The 24,164-nt window shown below is 41.7% G+C and overlaps 1 protein-coding gene across 8 annotated transcripts in view; it reads right to left on the minus strand.

Moving 5' to 3' along the window:
* ATG7 (autophagy related 7) overlaps window positions 1-24,164 on the minus strand; it is a 259,019-nt gene that overhangs the window by 163,803 nt on the left and 71,052 nt on the right. For all 8 annotated transcript variants that reach the window (XM_010337760.3, XM_010337761.3, XM_003927053.4 and 5 more), the window contains 5 exons: window positions 21,827-21,985; window positions 18,755-18,949; window positions 15,738-15,941; window positions 13,915-14,030; window positions 11,787-11,862 (listed from right to left, as the gene is read on the minus strand). In XM_010337760.3, the coding sequence (XP_010336062.1) occupies window positions 11,787-11,862; window positions 13,915-14,030; window positions 15,738-15,941; window positions 18,755-18,949; window positions 21,827-21,985 (750 nt within the window). The remainder of the gene's footprint in view (window positions 1-11,786; window positions 11,863-13,914; window positions 14,031-15,737; window positions 15,942-18,754; window positions 18,950-21,826; window positions 21,986-24,164) is intronic.

Below are 24,164 nucleotides of genomic sequence, written 5' to 3' on the forward strand. Positions count from 1 at the left end.
GGCTTACAAGCTTTTCAGTATTTCTGGCCTAAAAACTAACTGACTCTAAAATACAAAAAGCAAGCTGTAATATCTAAAGTATTGTTTTAACAAATGTCATCCGAAATGTAACAGGTCCACTGGTATACTCAACTCTTAGCTCCCATATGTGTTCTAGTGAATATGGGATAAATATACATTTCTACGAAAATGATTTTGGGTGCGGTCTCACAAGGGAAGATGACCTGGGGACCGTGGAAGGCAGTAATGGCCCTAAATATATATATCCAGTTATTCGCTTGATTTGGACTAGAGATAAAATGTAAAACATCATTAAATTTATGGGGAAACAGCACCACCTTGAGCATGAATTTCTGGACTACAACTTGAGTTACATTTCCGGAGTATCAGGTATAATCAGGTTTCACAAACTATGACTGCAGTAATTTATTCAGAACATTATGGCTCTATAGACTATACTTACACCAAAGAGAAGTTTTAAGCTGTTCTATATCATAAAAATATGAATGATGAAATGTCTAAAGTCTCCATAGGACTTAACATTTATAATAAACCAGACAACACAGATCTTCTCATGAGTTAATTTATTTGACCTTTCCAACTCCCCATTTTATGTTGAAAAACCTCAGTCTCAGAAAGAGTGGCAGCTTGGCTCAGGTAAACATTAAGTAATGGAGCTAAGATTGAAAAATGGACCTCCTGATGCAAACCTGGCCCAGAACTGAGCTTCTATCTCTGCTTCCCTCCCTTTCATAATGTCACAGCGTTTGTCTTCAACACTAAGTTTCCTCACAACTTGAACAGCCTCACTTGAATAAACACAAGATCCAACCTACCCACCTTTTAGCCATCCTATTAACACCATAACCACTCCCTCAAACCCCTACAAGCTGGAAGGAAATGCCTAGAGCAATTTTTTTTTTTTTGAGGCGTCATCTCACCCTGTCACCCAGGCTGGGGTGCAGTGCCATGGTCTTGGTTCACTGTAACCTCCACCTCCCAGGTTCACGCGATTCTCCTGCCTCTTCTCTACTTTTAGTAGAGACAGGGTTTTGTCATATTGTCCAGGCTGGTCTTGAACTCCTGACCTCAGGTGATCCGCCCACCTCAGCCTCCCAAAGTGCTGGGAGTACAGACATGAGCCACCGTGCATGGCCTAATATTTATTCTATTTCCTATAAATGACATCACACATGACTGGTTTCACTTAGTATAATATTTTCATCCATATTGTATCATATGTCAGTATTTCATTCCTTTTTACTGCCAAATAACGTTCAACTGTGTAGCTATAGCACATTTATTTAGCCATTCATCAGCAAATGGGCATTTCTCTTGGGAACATACCTAGGAGAATTATTGGGTCATATGATTAACTGTTTAACATTTTGAGGAACTGCCAATTTGTTTTCCAAAGTGATCACACCATTACTAAAATCTTGGCTGGGTGCAGTGGCTCATGCCTGTAATCCCACCCCTTTGGGAGACTGAGATGGGCAGATCACAAGATCAGAAGTTCGAGACCAGCCTGGCAAACATGGTGAAACGTCACCTCCAGTAAAAATACAAAGATTAGCCAGGTGTGGTGGCACATGCCTGTAATCCCAGCTACTCGGGAGACTGAAGGACAATTGCCTGAACCCAGGAGGCGGAGGTTGCACGAGCTGAGATTGTGTCACTGCCCTCCAGCCTCTCGGGGGATGGGAAGGGGTGGGGAGTGGAAACTCACTAGCCAAGTGCGAGGGCTCCGATTTCTTCACTTCCTTGTCATTACTCGTTATTGTCTCTTATAGATTATAGCCATCCTAGTGAGTATGAAATGGTATCTATCTATGGTTTGACTTGCATTTCTCTAATGACTGGTAATGTCAACCATCTTTCCATTTGCCTCTTGACCATTTGTGTATCTCTTTCGGAGAAACGCCTATTCAAATCATTTGTCAAGTTTAAACTTTGAACTCCCAGGCTCAAGCAATACTCCCACCTCAGCCTCTCCAGTAGTTGAGACTACAGGCATGCACCACCACACTCTGCTAATTCTTTTTTTTTTTTTTTCCCCAGAGAGATGAGGTCTCGTTATGTTGCCCATTCTGGTCTTGCACTCCTGGGTTCAAGTGATCCTCCCACCTTGGCCTCCCAAAGCATTAGGATTTCAGTCATGAGCCACCATGCCCAGCCTTTTTGCTATCTTCAAGCACAACAGTTTATTTTAGTGAAGTCCTAGTTACCATTTTTTCTCTTACATTGCTTGGTCTTTTGGCATCTTGTATAAGAAACCATTGTCTAACCCAAGCTCATAGAAATTTATGCTGTTTTCTTCTAGGAATTTTTATTTTTAGCTCTTACATTTAGATCTATGACCTATTCTGAATTAATTTTTGAATGTGGTGTGAGGTAAGAGTCTAAATTTATTCCTTTGCATGTGCAATCCTGTTGTCTCCATACTATGTTGAAAACAGTATTCTTTCCCAATTGAACTGTATTGGTTTGCCATAAATGATAAGGGTTTATTTTTGGACTCTCAATTCTTTCCATTTATCTACATATCTATCCCTATGCGAGCACTTAACTGTCTTGATTACAGTAAGTTTAAAACTGGAAAAGTATGAGTCCTCCAACTTTGTTCTCCATTTCCAGGATTGTTTTGGCTATTCTGGGTCCCTTGCATTTCCACAAGAATTTTAGGATCAGTTTGAGTACTACAATTACTTTTAAAAATGTTTTTATCTTTCTCGCTTTTAGAGGACAAGACACAGGATGAACTACTTGTATTTACTCATAGCACAGTGATTTCTTCGTAAGATAATTATGAAATGAACAAACAAGCAAACAAACAACCCAAAGCCTACAAAATTATTCAAGTCTGGACTATACAAACAGGTCCCACACCACAAGAAAAACTCTAACTTGCCACCATTCATATTTCCAGGCAATTTGAAGCCCTTCCCCCTCATCAGTGCTTTAAATCCCCAGTATTACAAATGAACTGACTTCCACAATACGCTCTGCATTGCATTCCCTCAATCTTATAAAAACTGCATGAAAGTTAAAGAACAGAGGTTGATACTTAAAATTACCATCATACTTACATATGCCTAGAAATCCCAGAGCAATCTAAAATCCAAGCACCTTATGCAAAAGTCCTAATAAATATATACATATGTATTGAGAGAGGCCAGGCCCCAACTCTCAACCAAAAAAGTTAAAGATTTGTTCTTTGCTTGGGTGGAGAAAAGTTCACTACGACCTTCCTACTTAGAAGTATGCAAAGTCTATAAAGCAAAAAAAGCCTTTACTCAATGCTTTTCTAAACTTGCCTCATCAGAAGCCCCTGGAACTTGATTCAAAAGGTCTGGGGAAAGGCCTGAGAAATTGCAGGTTTAATAAGACCCCCAGGTGGTTCCCATCAGGCAAGCAAGGGAAACAGGATGCTTTGTTACGAACCTTAGTTACACCTTCCTGTGGTTTGCTCTGGACCACTCAGCATCACCTGTTAGCTGTCAGAAAACGAATGCTTGCTGACTTCGCAAGTCTCCAATTCTTCCTGCATTTTCTAAAAGTAGCACCACCATATCACTTAATTTTGCCCAGGTTAAATTAACATTTAAATTAAATTAAAAGGCTTTATAAAGTGATAAAGGTATTTTTCCATACACACAGGGAACTAAGGCCTCTTGCTCAAAGAAAATTCTCTATCTTTTGGAGTTAGTAATAACTTAAGAGTAAGTCTCACACAGCTTACTCTCAACTTTTGTTCTACTCACATTTATTGTCAGTTTCTCCTATAGTCAGGTAAGCATTAAACATTTTTTTTTAAAGTTAACTCTTCCTGTAATAAAAACGATAAGCACATGACAGAAAACAAATGAGCCAACAATCCATACTCCCATGACATAATTACTTCCATTTTTCTTTTTAAAAAAACTATCTAAATATTTAACTTTCTTTTAAACAGCCTCCCCTGAATAGTTTTCTCTTTCTCCCCTCTTGAAAACATTGCCACTTTCACACACACATACCCGCCCCTTACTAATTTTGCACTGCCCCTTACACATACATGCCCCTAACCTACCAACTTTGCAGCTAGTGAGAGGGATTCCTCAGAGTGGCCAAACCTTGCCTCCCTCTGCATATTTTTAACGTTTCCATTCCACTTTTTTCCCTTAGTACAGAAAAATATACAGAAATTGGATTGCTGGTTGCCTGGGGCTGAGGGTGGGGATATGAACTGGGAGAAGGCACAAGGGAAATTTTTGGGGTGACAGAAAAATTCTGTATCTCATTTGTGGAGGCGGTAGTTATGTGAGTGTATACACTTGTCAAATCATATTAAAATGGGTTTATTTTACTATATTTAAGTTTATCTTGAAAAGGGTGATTTTAAAAGATGGTTTATAATCTTAATTTTTCAAAACAGTGCAGAGAGGTACAAAATGAAGACCCTAAGTCCCTATTACCTCCAATCCCTCTCCCTGCAAAATAATCACCAACATTCGTGTTCTGTAGAAACTTCTAGAACAAAAATTGTATGCCTAAATTAGCTCTACAACATTTGTTTGTTTGCCGCCCCCGGAATATTAAAAAACCCACCCAGAAATTACAGAGCCTAGAAGCCCAGTTACCTGTGGTTACTTGCCTCCAGTCCCACTCATTACCCCCAAACCAAAAAGAGCCAAGTGCTTTGAGTGGAAGTCCCTGTTGTCAGATATGAGGCACCAGGCTGTAGCTAAGCTTGGCCTTAGGAGACGGGACACACTGTCCTGACCGTGGGGAATGAAAACATGGCCGACAGGATGCAAAAAGCATCAGAATAGGGCCTTTATATGGTCGTTTGGCCTCGGTCTCGGGCTGTTCCCAGCTGCACGGCGTGTGGTCCGGCAGGAATTTATTAGGCACACCTCTGCGTGTCTAATTAGCTTCCAAAGGCGCTCAGGCAGGAACACCTGTTGAAGCTGGTGGTGTGCACTAGGGACAAGGTGTCAAGGGTCCTTTTAGAAACACAGCTAGTGTTGGTGGAAGCACAAAATTCAAAGAGCAAGATTTGATCTGTGCTACCTTGAGGACTTAAGTACTTTGTCCCAGGTGATGCCATCAAGAAGCCTTTTCTTCACGGACTGAAGCAGTGGTTCTCAAATGCCTAGTCCCTGGAGGTTTTCGCTCAGTGGCTCTAGGACAGGCTGGGAAATGCGTATTTTGAAATGGCTCCTCAGGTGATTCTGATGGAAGACCAGGTATGGGAATCCCTGGATTAGGCTGTCTTCTGATTTAGATCAAAGGACTCAAATTCTATTCCCAGAGCCACTGGTATCACCTCCAGTCTCCATGCAGCAGCCAAATCTAATAATATCACACCTCAGCGTTCAATGGCCTCCCAGTGCCCCTGGTTTGAAGGTTCAAACACGTCCAGCGGCCTCTGCATTTCTGCCTTCTCCGCTATGCCCCTTCTACTTGCTGTCTCACAGGTAAATTGGCTTCTCCCTTCCTCAAACTACCTGAGCACCTTTCCCAGCCATTGTTTCTGCCTCTTCTATGTTCTCCCCGCTGCCCCACCACCGCTAAAGCACTTACTCCTCTCCCCATTCCCTTTCAAATAAACAACTGCTCCCTCCTAACCTTAGAAGCCAGACAGAAAGGCATGTCTGGAATAATGTGGAAAATGATATGAATAGAGGAAACACTAAAATTTACCGAATTCCATGCCTGTGTTTAGGGATCCTGGGTGTTTTCATAGATTGCATCTCATTTTTGCCTCACTACCAACCTGTGGCCTTCCTCCATTCTCCAAACAAGGACATAGAAGGCTCAGGGAAGTGACGTGGCTTGCCCACGTGTCCACAGCTACCAAGTGACAAAGCCAGGAATCTGAATTTTGTTCTTTTTGGCTCTAAAGCCTGAAGAATAAAGCTGAAAAGAAAAGAGGTAGAAAGGAAGAAAAAAAGCTACAGGAATTTAATATTAAAAAACATACTCCCAAACCAAAACTCAATGTCTAGATGGCTTAATACCTATCAGGTGGATTCAATTAACCAAAACTCAATGTCTAGATGGCTTAACACCTATCAGGTGGATTATCTTCAGTCAATTATGCCCAGTTGGCTGCAAAATAAATAGATTAGGAATAGAAATGGGGTCTCTTTCTGAACCACCGATCCCTGGTGGTGTTTACACCTAAGCTGAGTAAAATCAGCTTCAGAGCCAAGCCTCGATGGGAGGCTAAGATCCAATGCCCAGAAACAAACAGCCATTCTGAGAAGGCACAGTTACAGCCACAACTGGAACCTGCTGCTTTAACTTCACACTAGCTTCCAGCAGGCCTGGCAATATTTCTAAAGCTTGGAGTTTGCATAAATAAAAACTAGCTCCAAACTGCAGATCGATCTTGGATGTTGAAAAGAGTTTTAATCAAGTTCAATGCCAAATGGGAGAGTTTAGCAATTGCAAAACCCTAACCACACCACAATGGTCTTTGTTTCAGCTAAGAGCTTCAGCTCCCACCACTGGCCCATCTATCTCTCACTATTAAACTAGTGTCACTAAATGGGCAGAAGAACTAAGCTGGACATGAGCCAGTGCTATCCTTAGAAAAAGACTACAGAATGGAGAAAATCTTCGTAACCACTCCCTCTCCACTCGCTGCTTTCAGAGCTTTATGAGAGTCTTTATAATTTCCTTTTAAGGAGTATAGATAAGCTTCCATTTTAATTAAAAGTGAAAGAGAAAGATGAAACCAGTATTTACAAGTGTCTCTTATGTGCCCAGACCTGTGCTAATGCTTAGTATATGTGACTTAATCGCCCATGAAATTCCATGAGCTTATTACATTATCCCCATTTTACAGATATAAATCATGAGGTTCAGAGAAGATAAGTAACCTGCCCAATGCTACGAGCTGCCTCAAATGGTGTTGTAAAATGAGATACTGAATGTGAAATTAAGATACAAAGCTGGGTTTCTAATCAGATCTGTATGATCACAAAGCCTCAGGCTGCCTTCCTAAACAGGCACCTCTTAAACAGGACAGCTTCAGCCAGCAGGCAAAACTCATGGGGCAAAGTGACATCCTTCAACCTATAAAGTTAGGTCCAACTCCTCTTGGGAAAAGAGATGCAATCTGAGACGCTTCTGACATTGTAATTTATCCTCCAGGGAAAGGGAAATCTTGACTCTTCTTTTAGGACCTCACAGAGGAAGCCCAGACATTGTTAGACCTATATACCCAGATATTTCCTTGTATTCAGAGGCCTCCCAACTGGACCCAGACTCTACTACATCCAAATGGCTTGGGATACATCTATCACCTTAGATTACCCCAAGCACAAATGGAACTCAACACTGGGTGATCTCGTGCCAGTTACTTAACTTTTCTGAACTTCATAGTGCTTGGCACTTGGCATAGATTACCTGTAGAGAGGATGGCTGGATGGAGGGAGGGAGATAAGATGAATAGGTCACAAACTATAACACCTGATACAGTGAAACATGAGGCCTGCCCATTTTTTCTGCTATATCCATCATCATGAACCAGAAGGGTATTGAACCATAGGGGAAAGGAGGCTCCTTTCCTGGGCTACATCTCAGGAAACATGGTCTTATTGCTTATCTGCTAAGATTTCCCTCCTCAGCAGCCCATCTGTCCATATCCCTAGAAGCACACTGAGATAAGTATTTCTGAACACAGTAAATAGATCTTTTCAAACCTAAAGGCCTGAGTACTTGGGGGGCACAGACTGTGTAAAAAGGCCAAATAGCCTGAGATATGGCTAGAGATCCCAGCAACTAAATTAGAGATTTCCCAGGCCAGGTCCCTCCCAGGATCCTGCCCTAGTTTTGGCTTTGTATTACTTTTCTGAATCTAAAATAAAAAAATCATGAGGCTGAGAAAACCCTGGGGTTGGCAAGTCCAAACTCAGAAGAATGGCATACACATTCAGTCTTTTTTTTTTTTTTCAATCAGTACTTTAGAACCAAGACTTCATTCACCTAAAGACAAAAAGTTATGAACTGCTTGGTCCATAAGTGGGATAAAGCAGGAGTGCTCCGTCAATGACCTTGGTGTTTGGACAATTGTTGTAGCATCACCTTAATTCCTTTTTTTTTTTGAGACAGGGACTCCCTCTGTTACCCAGGCTGGAAAATAGTAGTGTGATCCTGGCTCACTACAGCCCCAAACTCCCACAGATGTGTGCCACCACACCAGGCTAATTTTTTTGTAGAGACAGGGTCTCCCTGTGTTATTCAGGCTGGTCTTGAACCCCTGAGCTCAAGCAATTCTCCCACCTCAGCCTCCCAAAGTGCTCAGATTACAGGTGTGAGCTACTGTGCTCAGCCCTGTCACCTTGTTATGATTCTATGAGGATGTAAAGCCGAAGGATTAGTAGGCCAATAGGCTGTTAATTTCTGTCACATCCAGGATCTCTTGCCAGGCAGCAAACCAACTTCCTGGAGACATCAAGAGTGGCCTGTATATTCTATAACTCCTGAACTATGCCTCCCACCAAAGAACCAGAAAAAGGATCTGGCCTTGCAGAGCTCAGCCACCAGCCCAGGAACCAGGAAAAATCAGTCTTTCATTATTTTTTCTTTTTTTTTTTTTTTAAATAAGAGAACTCTGTTGATGGGAAGCAGAAAGAACAACACTACTATGCAAAGATTTATAATGAAAAAGTTCCATCTACAAAAGACAATAGACTTCATAGAGTATACATTACATAATTTCATTTACAGAAGTTCAAAATCAAACATCTCCCATGGTGTTGAGAATCAAGAGGTGCTTACCTCTATGTAGGAAGGAGGCACTAATAATCGGAAGAGACATGAAGGGGGCACTTAAGATGCCTGATAGTATTTTGTTCTGATCTGTGTGCTGGGTATAAGATTGTTTACATTTTGTGATCATTCATCACATTACCACTTAATGATGCGTGTGATCATCTATATGTATTCCACACATCAACAAACTGATTTTTTGAAAAATTCTATTTATAGACAGAAATTAGCTTATACTTACTGCTGCCTGCTTGCAGAATCGAATGCCCCATATATTGGGCCAGAGACAAAAAAAACAAAACCACAAAACAAACCCATAAGCCTCTTTTCTCACCTGGAATGGTTTTTTACGGTTTTCAAATTCAGTAAGAGATGTCTTCAGGTAGAATTTCATTGAATTTCAGGCCCTAATCAGGCCTTTTTTTTTGGCAGTTGGCCAATCTTTGGATGGGCCCAATTCTGCCTGTGGACCCGGAGAGAAAACAAGTAATCCTCAGGCCTCCCAGGTCTGACAGAGGAGAGCAGAGACACAGAGAGCACAGGAAAAGTTAAGGAACTTTCTCCAAATTACACAATGAGTTGCTGGTGGGGGGCCTTGTGATTCTCATTCCAAGGACTATCACTTTTCTACTACATCTCTTCCACAGGGGCCAATTAATAAAACTTCTCCTCTGGGGAAGTGAAAAAATGCGCCCAGTAAACTTCACTGGTGATTCTTTGCATATAAAGTACACAAAGGAGTTTACCAAGTTCCTCTCCAACAGGAAATCATTTGTCTCTAAGAGCCAGGAAGAGGAGGAGGGAAGTGCTGAGTTTGCAACAGGGCATTGCAACACAGCCCAGTGTTTTTGTGGAAACGATGTTCTCCTAATCAAAACACTCTACTTAGGGGGAAAAAAAGTTGTTTAAAGCCTATAAATGGGGACCACACAACCCTGATTAATTTTTAAAGTTCATTCTCCACTTTCTTTTTTAGAAAGTAGCTAAAAATAAAGGCTTGAAACTTGAAATAATGTAAGCAAGTAATCTCTCTCTCTCTCTCTCTCTCTTCTCTCTCTCTCTCTCTCTCACACACACACACACACACACACACACACACACAGAGCTTTTCCCATATATGGCTGCGTTATTCTTCGATCTTTGAAAAGCCCAAATGAAGAGATGGCCAACAACCAAAATAATCCTTCAGACATTTGAAAACGAGGAGAAAGAACTAGAAGAGCTGGTGAATGACAAACAATTGTGAGGCTCAATGGGGATAAATAACACCGAGAGGGATTAGTTGCCATAGTACTTTAAAAACATGGGCACATGCATTTTGACACTGGGCGCCTTCTATAAAGAGACTGTTTTGCCCTCTGGCCTCAGCACTGAGAAAACTACAACTGCAGTAATTTAACATAAAGGACTTAAAGAAGGAAACCAGTGCAGGGACATGACTGAAAATTTAATTAAGGCCCTTCTCAGTATAAAGTCTGTAAAGGAGATGAGGGCACATCTCAAGGTCAGAAGAAGCAGGGAGACTCAGGAAAGATTCAAATGAGATACAAGAGCATAAATAGCAGAGGTCGGCTCTAGAGGTGAGCTTCTTTATGATAGATGGTTATTACCGTGTCTTTTGGGTCCTATGTGAAATGTCTCTATCGAGAATATTAACGCATGTCAAAAAAAAAAAAAATGCCACCTTGTATGTATGTGTCGGGAGGTCACATTTTCACAGTGTTTTGTGGTTTTCAAGGCCATATCAGATGTAATCCTCGACATAAAGTAAAGCACCTGCCTTACCTGATATGGAAACTGAGGCTCAGGGAGGCTAAATGAACTCCACAAGTTCTATTGTGGGTAGCTTTGTGCAAGGGAGCTGGGGTATCAACAGAAAGCAAAGTCTCCCAACATGCACGCCACGGATCTTTCGACTCAAAACCTTTGAAAGAACACTGGCCAGAATGCCAAGTTTAGGTACGGATTGTAGCTCATCCACTAAGTCTCTGACTATGAAGTAGTCATTTCCCCTCTTCTGATTCTCATCCTGAACTGAGTATGAACAGTGCCGTCCTACCCGGCAGAAGGTGGGTGGCAAGGGAGAAGAGAGAGACAAGTGTCAGTTGAGTCACTCTGCTCCCTACACTCATCTTGAGTCTGTCCTTGCAAATCTCCAGTTAGGACTGGCTGGCACCATCACCATTTCACTGATGGGGACAGCCGTCACATTACAGGTCAGAATACAACATGGAATCTAAAACAATGATTTCCAAAAGGTAAGACTGAAAAACCTCTTCAATCTCCCAGAAATATTGTAATGAAAATGACTGAAGAGACAACATGAATTCTAAATGTTCATCCCACTGCCTTTTTCTTTTTACTCCCTGAGGGATGGCACTTCCTCATGATGCTTTAGATTCTTTTTCTGAAAAGACATCCGCTTTTTTTAGTGACCCAGCATGCTTCTCATGGTTTTCCCATGTCTGCCTATAAAGGCTTTCTGTTTGGGTGCGGAGTCAATAACGATAATGAACAACAGCAAAGAAACAGCAGGCATCGTTTGCTGAGGGCCTGCAGTATACACTGCTGCGGAGCCCTTTCGGGCAACCTTCCATAACCTGTACAGCTACCAGGTGAGGTCAGTATTACTTTCTCCACTTGATAGATAAGAAAACCAAGACTCAGAGGTTAGTGACTTGACCAAGGAAGGCCATCTTAATAACGGGAGGGCTGGGATTTAAACCATTGTATGGCTAATTCCAAAGCCTGTTTTTTCTGTTCCTATTGCATTATGAGGCCTCCAGTCAGTTTCCTAAATGCATAAAGGACTCTGGGCAATGCTGCTTGTTTGTGATTTCTTCCCATCATTATCTTGCAGAATGGAATAACTTCCAGGTGGTCAGCTCTCCCACTGAAATCCCAGCTGCAGGGTAAGTGGGGTGGACATGAAGTGGGCTGGACAGATGGAATGGCAAAGAGACCCCACAAGCTTTCCCCCTGCATCAAAAGAATTGTGAGTTCATTTCCAAACCACTAACCTGGTGAGGCACCAGCCCAAGAGAGGTCGGAGGCTCATTCATACGATCCTCACTGCTGCTGGCAATGGCATAGCCCCTGAGGACAGGAAACAATCAGAGCTGCTTATTTAATCCAAGTTTAACACACAGGAGGATGATGTAGCAGAAGTCCTCATAAGATTCATAAGCATAACTAAAATACCCCTTGCTGGGCAGTGGAAGTTAGCAAAAAACTAATTTCCCTGGGACGAGAGTCAAGAAGAGTAATTTTAAAATGCATGGTTTGGAGTCAGAAAGACCCGAGTTTGTGACCAAGCAAGTAGCTTAACTTGTCTGTGCTTCAGGTCCATCGTCTATAAAGTAGGAATGAGGGAGTTGTGATTAATAAATGAGGAATTGGCCAGATGTGGTGACTCACACTGTGGGAGGCCGAGGCGGGTAGATCATGAGGTCAGGAGTTTGAGACCAGCCTGGCCAACATAGTGAAACTCTCTCTCTATTAAAATACAAAAATTAGGTGGGTGTGGTGGCAGATGCCTGTAATCTCAGCTACTCAGGATGCTGAGGAAGAACTGCCTGAACCCCGGACGCAGAGGTTGCAGTGAGACGAGATTGTGACACTGCACTCCAGCCTGGGTGACAGAGTGAGATTCTGTCTCAAAAAAAAAAAAAAAAAAAAAAAAAAGAGGAGTCTACTACATCAATTGCCAAGTGCAATGTTTGGCATATGACAGGCCAATAAACATTAATTCACTTACTGTGAGATAGTCTTGTCAAACACCACAACACGTTTCTGTACCACAAATTTGAAGTGGAAAATCTTCTAATCTTAACTGTTAGAGCTGACATGAATGCTAATGAAGTGGAGGAAGAGGAAATAAAAGTGAATGAATTGGGCAGAACCAATGCACTACTCTGAACCATGGAGTGAAACTTGTGTCACCGAAGAGATGCGACACAGGGACTGGTGTTTAAACTATGACCAGGGCAAATGTAGCAGACAGAGGGTCAGTGTCAAGGAAGCATAAAATCAGCTCTCAAAGATTTTATTCCAAATATTTCCTGTCAGTGGGTAGCAATAAACTTAAATGACCGAGATAGCTAAGGTAGATGACAAAGAGGAAAGCAAAAAAACCCTGCTTTTCGTTTACCTCAGAGAACCCATACTAGTTATATATGGGACCACAATTTTCAACTGCTGAGGAAAACTCTTAGTCATAGTCACACAAGAAACAGAGTATTCATGTTAATTTGCATACTGACTTTCTGAGAACTGGAAAAATAAGCCTTTCGAAAATTCGATTTTCTGCTGCCTGTATTGCAAACAGCATAACAAAATGGTTAAACATAGTTTGGTGCCACACTGGTTAAGTTAAACCCTGGCTTTTCCATTTAGTACTATGTAAATTTGGCCACTTAACTTATCCTCACTATGGCTCGATTTCCCCATCAAAACTGGGATTAATAATAATAGTTCTTTCCTAATAGGTTTGCTATGAAGATTAAAGGAGGCCTGGTGTGATGGCTCACGCCTGCAATCCCAGCACTCTGGGAGGCCAAGGTGGGTGGATCACCTCTGATTACTGAAGTCAGAGGTTCAAGACCAGCCTGACCAACATGGCGAAACATCTTCTCTATTAACAATACAAAAATTAGCCAGGCATGGTGGTACATGCCTGTAATCCCAGCTACCTGGGAGGCTGAGGAAGGAAAATTGCTTGAACCTGGAACACAGAGGTTGCTGTGAGCCAAAATCATGCCACTGCACTCCAGCCTGGGCAAAATGAGTGAAACTCTGTCTCAAAAAATAAAAAAAATAAAATAAAAAAATAAAGATTAAAGGAGGCAATATTTCTAAAGTGCTTAGAACAATGCCTAGCACAAAATAAGCACTATATAAGTGTTAGAAAAATAAAATAAACCGTAATGAGTTTGTCCAGAAGGGTGCGGAAATGTGGCCCCAAAGGAAACATGTCAAGTTATCTCAGCCCAAAGAACCAGACCTACTTTTTCTAATCTTGTTTTTTTGAGGGTAGATAAAGTAGTAATTCTCTGAAAAGTCAGACTGAGAAAAGGCCGAGGTAGACACTGATGAATGACTGTCTACAAAAGCTTTGTTTAAATACTCATCTTCTACTAGCAAACTCACCCTTCTGGATGCTGCAAAACAGATACCATCAATTCCACAGCCAGGGCTCCTGCAATCATGGCCAGTCCTGGACGACTCACAGTGCACTGCTGGTCCAAGGTCCGGTCTCTGGTTGACTGCAAAGAAACAATCACTGATGTGTGCCGAACATTCTACTCCATTCAACTCTAGCTGTCTCAAGTATGAAACACCTCTGTGACAAAGCTTTAAAATATAACCAGATACTCATTGTTGGTAAAGAACATCCAGCCTCAAGTCATATCATTTCTTGAGATTATCAAGATAAACAAAATATACAATTTAGGAAACTAAATGAGGTAATATGCTAAAAAGGATTAGCAGCTTAAACAAATTAGATTGGGGGATATCAACCAAAAATCAGAGCTTAGCTGCCTCACATAATGGAACTGCATCATGTGCCCCTTTAAGTGACTCAATTCAATTCTACTGTGCTTGGTTGTTAAGTGACAGAGACACAGAAGGAACAATGATTTGAACAGTACAAGTGATTCTGCCCTGCCATTTTAATGAGCTAACACCTCAGAGTGGCCGTGAGATGGGAGCAACAATTTACTCTCCCTGCAGCCCTCAGTTCCTATGTGTGTCTCACAACCTGGGCATCACCTCTCTCTGTGTGATTCTAGGGTTTACTACAAGTATTTTTTTTCTACAACATGGCTCTAAACACAAGCCTTTGCTGGTTCAACCAAACAGATTCTAACCATCCAAATCTGGGTAAATTAAGGGGTTGTTAGGGATATTTTTGACTCTATGAAAATTTTACCTTATAAGCAGATGGGACTTTACTACAAGGGACCACTAATTATATTTGTTGGCACTAACTAAATAACAAGACCAGCTGTATATTATAACACCATGATAGAGATCATCAAGCCATCCTTCTTCATATAAGAAAATGGTCATCTTTATATTGGGAGGACATAACAGCCAGTTATCCAAAAGAGATATGAGTTATTAAGGAAAATGTTTTAAAACAAAGGAAAAATAGAGGGGAGTTTACAGAAAACATCTCTGCATTGCTTCCCTGGAATTATTGTAGGTTCTGATAAAGGAATAGCCCTACAGACTGACTTGTATGAAGTCCTGAAAGCCATAGACTCTTAATTTGTACGGTGTGGTCTTGCTGTTCAAAGTGTTGATGCACTTGACCCACTTTGCGCTGTGAGTTGACGGAAAGTATTCTTCCTTCCTTTATTAGCATTGCCAGGGAAAATACAAGACACTCAGCTAAATTTGAATTTCAGATAAATAAATTTTTAGTATTAATGGGTCTTGAATATTACATGGGACATATATTAAAAAATCATTCATTACTAACTGAAATTCAAAATTAGCTGGGAATCCTATACTTTTACTTACTAAATCTGACAAGCCTACACACCATTCCTATTTTGCAGAGGCAGAGGGAACCTAAGAGACTTTTTGGAATTACCTAGGAGGCAGTGTCAAGCCATTGATGGAATCTGGTCTTTAGACTCATTTGTAATACTGTCTTGACTAAGAGAAACACAGGAGACAATACTAAGTGCTATCAGGGACTAGTCGGCTGTGGTTTCCTCAAGAAGCTTTCCAAAAATATGGTTTGTAGCTGCATTTGTATTGGTGAACAAGGAACAGCTGTGCAGTTGATGACGCCAATCAAGGTTCACAGTGAGAGAATGCTATCCTCCCCAAACTGGAGAATTCTTCTCTTTGTTAAAAGATAATTTTTAAATAGTCATAAGTGAAAGGGCTGTGTCTGTCTGCCTCAGAGCACAAGTTGGTCATAGGAAATATTTGGAATGATAGAGAAATCCACTTACATCTCCTGGGGCCACCACATCATTGCAGAAGTAACAGCCAAGCTTGTAACCAGGGATGTTCGCAAAAAGTGATGAGCCCAGGAGGTCAGCAGATGCCACAGGGTGGTTTGGACACAAGTCCCCAGCTCCTTGCTGCTTTGGTTTCTTCAGGCCATGTCTCATGACAACAAATGTATCAAATCCCAAAGCAGCATTGATGACCAGCTACAGGTTTCAAGGAATAAAAGAACAGAGTTAAAAAATACATATAGCCACAAACTGTGGCTAATCCCATATTTACTCAACTTTTTATAATTTATTTTTTGCATGTCAGTGTAATTAGATTCTAAAAGCTAATGATGATAAAAGCTACCCACTACTGAGGGCTTATTAAGTACAAAAGACTTGATAAGTGATGAACATAAATTATCTCATTTAATTTCATTTGAAACTCCTAACAGATCAGGCATGGTGGCTCATACCTGTAATTAATCCCAGCACTTTGGGAGGCCGAGGCGGGCGGACTGTCTGAGCTCAGGAGTTCAAGACCAGCCTGGCAACATGATGAAACACTGTCTCTACTAAAAATACAAAAAATTAGCTGAGCATGGTGACATGTGCCAGTAGTCCCAGCTACTCAGGAGGCAGGGGCACGAGAAACGCTTGAACCCGGGAGGTGGAGGTTGCAGTGGGCCGAGATTATGCCACTATACTCCAGCCTGGGCAACAGAGCAAGATTCTGTCAACAACAACAAAAAACTCATAACAAACATTTCTCATTTACAGATGAGGATACTGAAAGTCAGAGAAGTTAGTTCAATAACTTGCCCAAGGTCACTTACCTGGCAAGAGGTAGATATACAAAACCAAGTCTACATAGTTCTCAAACCCGTTATTTCTACCATTATGCTATACTGTCATGTCCACATAGATTTTTTTGTTGTTGTTTAGACGGAGTTTCGCTTTTGTTGCTCAGGCTGAAGTGTAATGGCACAGTCTTGGCTCACTGTAACCTCTGCCTCCCGGGTTCAAGTGAGTCTCCTGCCTGAGCCTCCCAAGTAGCTGGAATGACAAGCACCCACTAGTACGCCTAATTTTTATACTTTTAGTAGAGACAGGGTTTTGCTATGTTGGCCAGGCTTATCTTGAATTCCTGACATCAAGTGATCACCCAGCCTTGGCCTCCCAAAGTGCTGGGATTACAGGTATGAGCCACTGTGCCTGGCTTAGATCTGTTTTTTTTTTTTTTTTTTTTGAGACGGAGTTTCGCTCTTGTTACCCAGGCTGGAGTGCAATGGCGAGATCTTGGCTCACCGCAACCTCCGCCTCCTGGGCTCAGGCAATTCTCCTGCCTCAGCCTCCTGAGTAGCTGGGATTACAGGCACGTGCCACCATGCCCAGCTAATTTTTTTTTTTTGTATTTTTAGTAGAGACGGGGTTTCACCATGTTGACCAGGATGGTCTCGATCTCTCGACCTTGTGATCCACCCGCCTCGGCCTCCCAAAGTGCTGGGATTACAGGCTTGAGCCACCGCGCCCGGCCTTAGATCTGTTTTTATAACAGCTTTACTGAGATCTAATTCACCCTTCACGTAGATTTTTTTTTTTTTTTTTTTGAGACAGAGTCTCGCTCTGCCACCCAGGCTGGAGTGCGGTGGCACAATCTCAGCTCACTGTAACCTCTGCCTCCTTGGTTCAAGTGATTCTCCTGCCTCAGCCTCCTGAGTAGCTGGGTATGTGCTACCAGACCCAGCTAATTTTTGTATCCTTAGTAGAGACAGGGTTTCACCATGTTGGCCACGATGGTCTCGATCTCTTGACCTCGTTTTCTGCCCACCTCAGCCTCCCAAAGTGCTGGGATTACAGGCGTGAGCCATTGCACCTGGCCCAATTTTTTTTGGTATCCCAGTAGCTGGACTTACAGGCACATGCCACCATGCCTGGCTCCACATAGATTTTTTTTGTTTTGTTTTGTTTTGTTTTTGAGACAGGATCTCCCTCTGTTGCACAGACTGGAATGCAACGGCATGATCTCAGTTCACTGCAGCCTCAACCTCCCAGGCTCGTGATCTTCCTGTCTCAGCCTCCCGAGAAGCTAGGAGCACAGGTGTGTACTAACACACCTAACTAATTTTGTGTTTTTTTTGGAGACAGTCTCACCATGTTGCCCAGGCTAGTCTCAAACTCCTGGGTCAAGCAATCCTCCCAAAGTGCTAGGATTACAGATGTGAGCCACCATGCCCAGCCCAACACATGAATTTTTTAGAAACTATTTTTTTTATTATACTATAACAACTTTTCATAGTTCTAATTTAACTTATTATCCCAAATTTCTGATTATATAGAAAGTTTGAAAAATAAAGAATAACCACACTACAAAAGAAAACAAAAATCACTCACAACTCATAGCTCAAAAAATTACTATTAATAGTTTGGGGTATTTCTTCCTACTATTTTCTCCCTTTCCCTCTGTTTCTCTCTTCTTCTTGCCCTCTTTCTCTCTCCTCTCTCAGTAGACAGATAAGTAGACAGATAGGAAGACATATATAAATGTTTATATATAAACATAATTAGTATAAAATATATATAATATTGTATCTTCTTTAATAAAATGTGGCATTTTCCATCTTATTAAAATCCTTTGAAAACGTAACTATGAATGGCTGCATACTATTCTATCATAGGTATGCACCATGATTTAGTTCGCTATTGAATACTGTTGGCCCTTTTAGTTGTCATTGACCAAGTAGTAGTGAATAAGACAAAGTCTCTGACCTCTTGGTGCTTACATTTTAATGTAAATACAGTATACCTTTCAGTGTACAGTATCTCAGAAGATTATTATGAAAATTAAGCAGTAAATGATATCTATTACATTGGGTGACGGTGTGCGAGGCAAAGACAGTCTGAAGCAGAAGCCCTTTGGCACTGTGCTACCAGATCACAAGCCACATCTCTGCCCTGGGGAAGGGAAGGTTAGGGACACTCCTTCCTCTGGGGTGGTGGTGCATTAAATCCTAATTGGAGACAGTACCTACCTTTCTCTTGCTTGCAGCAATGACAGCAGGAAGCCACCGGCTCTCCCTGGTGTCCATCAACAGAAAAATGACATCATGGTTTTCGATGAGCTGCTCCAGTTGCTCCACATCCTTGCGGGCCTGCTCCAGAGTGACACTGGAGAAGTTCACTGGATGCCCAGGCATGGGGATGCTCATGTTGAATCCTCTGGTATTCTGTGGAAACACCAGGATGTAGTTATCTCTGGAGCAATGGTATAGGCAGTATCTCAGAGACCACACTTTCCACAGCTGCCTGCACATAATTGTGGTCGCTTACATGAGATCACCCTGTGCACTATTATGCTGCACCCTTCCCATGTCCTCTTCTTTACCTCTGCTTCCTAGAACACCTTGACCTATCATCCCAGGGCCCTGAGGCAGGGCAGGTCAGGGCAGCGTGGGGCAGCAAGCAGAGACATACGGATCTCCGTTCCAAAGTGGAGAGGGCACATTTTACCTGAGGTAAGGAAGACACTGGAGAAAACTGTGTATCTTTGGCTCTTTCCAGCCACCCAAGGCCAAGAAACTTTATCACAGCACCTTCTGGCTACTCAAGTACATCTTTTTTTTTTTTTTTAAGACAAGGTCTTACTGTGTCACCTAGGCTAGATGGCAATGGCACAATCACAGCTCGCTGTAGCCTTGACCCCTTGGGCTCAAGGGGTTCTCCCACCTCAGCTTCCCAAGCAGAACATGCTCTTGTGCTCCCCCTCAGTCGGTCCCCACTTGCCCCCAGTAGCAACTGTTCTGACTTCATTAGCCATAGATTAGACTATTCTAAACCCTCACATAAATGACATGCTAGGGTATATACCTGTCTGTGTTTGGCTTCTTTTGCTCAGCATAATGCTTTTGAGGTTCATTCATATTGTTAAGTATCAATAACACATTTATTTTGTAGTATAATTATACTACAATTTGTTTATCAATTACGTTGATGGTGATTTGGGTTATTTCTAGATTTGGGCTATTTTGAATAAAGTTGCTATGGACACTTTTGTATAAGTATTTTCATGTATGTATATTTTCGTTTCTCTTAGGTAAAGATCTAAAAGTACAATTTCTGGGTCACAAGGTAGGCATGACTCAGCCTCTTCTTCCTCCTCATCTTCCTTGACCTCTATGTTTCGGCCACCCTGGTTTTCTTTCAGTTCCACAAAAGTACCATGCTCATCCTACCCAGGCATTTGAACAGACAGCTCCACTACACTCAATCTAGCTAACTCCCACTCAACCTTCAGGGGTTTGTTTCCTCAAAAGTCTTCCCAGCCCACCCCTCATCTAGGTCAGGCCTACCTGTTATATATTCTCATGGCAACTGAGCTCCTGCTTCCTGAATATATTACAATGATAAATATTTGTGAAATTATTTGTTAATGACCATCCCCCACTAGACTTTAGGCTCCACATGAGAGGAAACTATGCCTGTCTAGTTACCCTGTCCCTAAAATATAGCAGGTCTTAAACACATTACCTGACAAACAAGTAAGCAATAGAATAACTAAACAAATAAACAGGGGGAAGGGGGAATTGTATTGGGTTACTGACAATGACTAGGATTTGGGTAAACAAAAATTTCAGGTATCTGATAAGTGACAGAGTCCAGGTTCAAAGCCAGGTCTGTCCGAAGGGAGGGTCCTGAAGGAAGTTTATAATACTTGCAATGATAGATTGGTTTTTTTTTTTTTTTTTTTTTTTTTTAGAGCTAGGGTCTCACTAGGTTGCCCAGGCTGGTTTCAGACTTCTGGCTTTAAGCATTCTCCTCCCACTTCAGCCTCCCAAAGCACTGGGATTATAAGCTTGAGCCACTGTGCACAGCCTAGACTGGATTATTCTTCCCAACTAGGCACCTCCTCCCTCTACTAATGTTATATATCCCCACTCTTTGCAACATGACTTTTGCAAGACCTCCTACTAGGAGGAATACATCGACTAATGTCATTGACTTTGGCCTTGGTCCTGTGACTTGCTTTGGTAATAGAAATGGAAGACATCACACTGTACTGTTGTTGAGCTGAGACTTTAAGGCATAATAATCACCAACCTTTTTAAGCTTATACTTTCTACCACAGGAAGAGTAGGACCCAAATGACTGTTCCTCCTCTAACCTAGATTTTGAAAATAACACATACAATGGTCTGGAACCTGACTCGTGGCTATGTGGCTTATTGAATAAGTTCAGCCTAGTGACACAGCTGAACCACAGCCAACCTACAAAACATTTCTTCATACATTCCTCATTTCATTTTCACAAGAATATGTGAGACAGATTATTATTATTTTTGAGACAAAGTCTCACTCTGTTGACCAGGCTGAAGAGCAGTGATGCAATCTTGGCTCACTGCAACCTCTGCCTCCTGGGTTCAAGTGATTCTCCTGCCTCAGCCTCCCAAGTAGCTGGAACTACAGGTGTGTACCACCACATCCAGCTAATTTTTGTATTTTTAAAGTAGAGACAGGATTTCACCATATTGGCCAGGCTGGTCTCGAACTCCTGACCTCATGATCCACCCACCTTGGCCTCCCAAAGTTCTGGGATAAATAATAAAACCAGGCATGAGCCACCAAGCCTGGTTTTATTATTTTTATTTTTTAGACAGGGTTTTGTGTTGTCACCCAGGCTTGAGTGCAATGGCATGATCACAGCTCACTGCAGCTCTGACCTCCTAGGCTGAAGCAATCCTTTTTTTTCAGCCATCAGCATAGATGAGACTACAGGTACAAACCACCACCATACCTGGCTAATTTTATTTTAAAGAGATGGGGAGGTCTCACTATATTGCCCAGGCTGGTCTTAAACTCCTGGGCTCAAATGAGCCTCCTGCCTTAGCCTTCCAAAGTGCTGGGACTGCAGGAATGAGCCACCATGCCTGGCCTGGTATGTTTTTTGATTCCTCTGAGATGAGGAAACAGAGGCTTAGCCACATGGCAAGTGCCTAGTAGAAACTGACAGATGTCTGACTCTCTTTCTTCAATGCCACAGGGCCTCATTTCTCAAGACTTAAACATTTATAGATATAACAGAAAACCTCTGCAAAAGAATCAACATACCACTCCAGGGAATATTTTCTGGAGCCGGTCCGCTGCAGCCAGAGCCTTGGGCTTACCACCCCCTAGGCAATCTTCAAACTCATAGAGAGGCTGCCTCACAGGATTGGAGTAGGAGATCTTGGCATTGTCCACAAATGTGATGTGTCTCACGCCCCAACCCTGTGTGGAAACAGGAAATCATGGTGTGTTTCTGATGAACGTTTCACAGGGTGATGTTTCTTGAAATCTCAAAAGGAATCTTGCTTTGGAGAAGCTTGGGAACCTCAGAACAGAAGAAACTTCAGAAACTGAATTGTGCAAATTCAGTTTATGATAAACAGAATGTTGACTTTCTTTAAAAAAAAACAACATAATTATATACTCAGTGCCTGGTTTCCTGCAGAAACTAGTTAAAAAATGTTAAAGTGGGACTAATAATTCATTGTTTTTTGCAGTGTCACCAAAGATTTGGAGGTGAATCCCGTAAGAATTGTCTGTGTTATTGTTTCAAAAAGATTAGCAATAGCCCCTAAATGTCCTTGATTTCCCTTAAAGAATAATTAAGTGTAAATAACAACCATTCTTGAAACTCATTTAAAGCCTGAATGAATTCCTAAGAAAAAATGACTCACAAGCTATTTCCTACTGTGTGATATTTTAGAACACTTTGCACCATTTATTCAAGAGGCAGAGCCTTATTAATAATCTGGAATTTAGGGAACAAGTCTATATTCTTAGAAATCGTTTTCATGGTTTTATAGGCTTCAGTGATGTCTCCTATAACAGTTTTATAGAACCATACAATTTTAAAGGTGGTTGGGATCTCTAAAATCCTTAGTCCAATTACTTCCTTTTACAGATGTGGAAACTGATGACCGGGAGAGATAAGTGATTTGCCTAAGGTGTACATCTGATTAATGGTGGGAATGAATGAGCTCTCCAAAGTTGCAACTAAATGAAGTTGCCTACTTCTTGGGGTAGGGTACAGTGGGTATATTGCAGTATATCATAAATAAGCATTAGTGACCTAAGAGATGTCCTGCCATGACTGGCTACAAGGCTAAGATTTGGCTCTTATTTCAGTATTTTTCCATTAGAAATTGAGAGACTCAATTAGACTGAAGGTGTCAGAGCTCCAGCCAACAAGGACCCACGATTTGTTTTCAGGGTTGAGAACAGGACAGAATCTGCCATGTATAAGCACAGATTAGACTGGCTGTTTTGAAGCTCACTGGTAACTTTTGGTATACCACCCAGTTTTGTAAATTATTTTCATCATCTAAGCAACCTACCATGGAGGGAGAATAAAGCCACTTGTGCTTGCTTTGGGGATATTTCTGAAGTATTTTTGCATTCCTTAAAGCAACTGATGAATGGGTAGCAAGGAAGGCAAACTGGGAACGTGCTGGGTAGTAGGAAGGAAGCCAGATACATTACAAACATGCCATAGGTTAGTCACATGCAGGTATATTTGCACACTTAACTTTTGGTTTCCTGGAATGCTACACAGTTTAAATGGCTAATCTGCAAAGATTAAAGAAAATTGTAATACTCAATGCTGGTGAGGATGTGGTAGGGAGAAAACCATCTTACTGACTGAGAATGTTAAAGTGGTCTGATCTTTCTGGAAATCAATTTGGCAATATGTTTCTAGAATCTTAAGAATACCCATTATTCTATGACCTATTTCCAGCAATTTATCCTAAGAAATAATCTGACACACTGACCAAGATGCAGTCACAAAGATGCTTTGCAGCACAATTTACAATTGTAAAAAACTGGAAACAATGTTAAATCTAAAGAGAAGGCTACAGTAAGTTATGTATCATCATATAAGAAGGCATATTCTATAGTCATCAAACTTTAGCAGGCATGGCAGTGAACTTGTGCAGTCCCGACTACTCGGGAGGCCGAGGTGAGAAGATCACAAGGTCCAGTCCAGCCTAGGCAACAAAGGCTCAAAAGTAAAAGGAAAGCTTCGTAGACAGACATCATTTTTAATGATATGCTAATTGGTAACAGCAAAGAACATTATTATATATCTTTTTTTTTTTTTTTTTTTTTTTTTGAGACGGAGTTTCGCTCTTGTTACCCAGGCTGGAGTGCAATGGCACGATTTCAGCTCACCGCAACCTCTGCCTCCTGGGTTCAGGCGATTCTCCTGCCTCAGCCTCCTGAGTAGCTGGGATTACAGGCACGCACCACCATGCCCAGCTAATTTTTTGTATTTTTAGTAGAGACGGGGTTTCACCATGTTGACCAGGATGGTCTCGATCTCTTGACCTCGTGATCCACCCGCCTCGGCCTCCCAAAGTGCTGGGATTACAGGCTTGAGCCACCGCGCCTGGCCCATTATTAT

The sequence above is a fragment of the Saimiri boliviensis genome, chromosome 8 (genome assembly GCF_048565385.1).
Source record: "Saimiri boliviensis isolate mSaiBol1 chromosome 8, mSaiBol1.pri, whole genome shotgun sequence".
NCBI lineage: Eukaryota > Metazoa > Chordata > Mammalia > Primates > Cebidae > Saimiri > Saimiri boliviensis.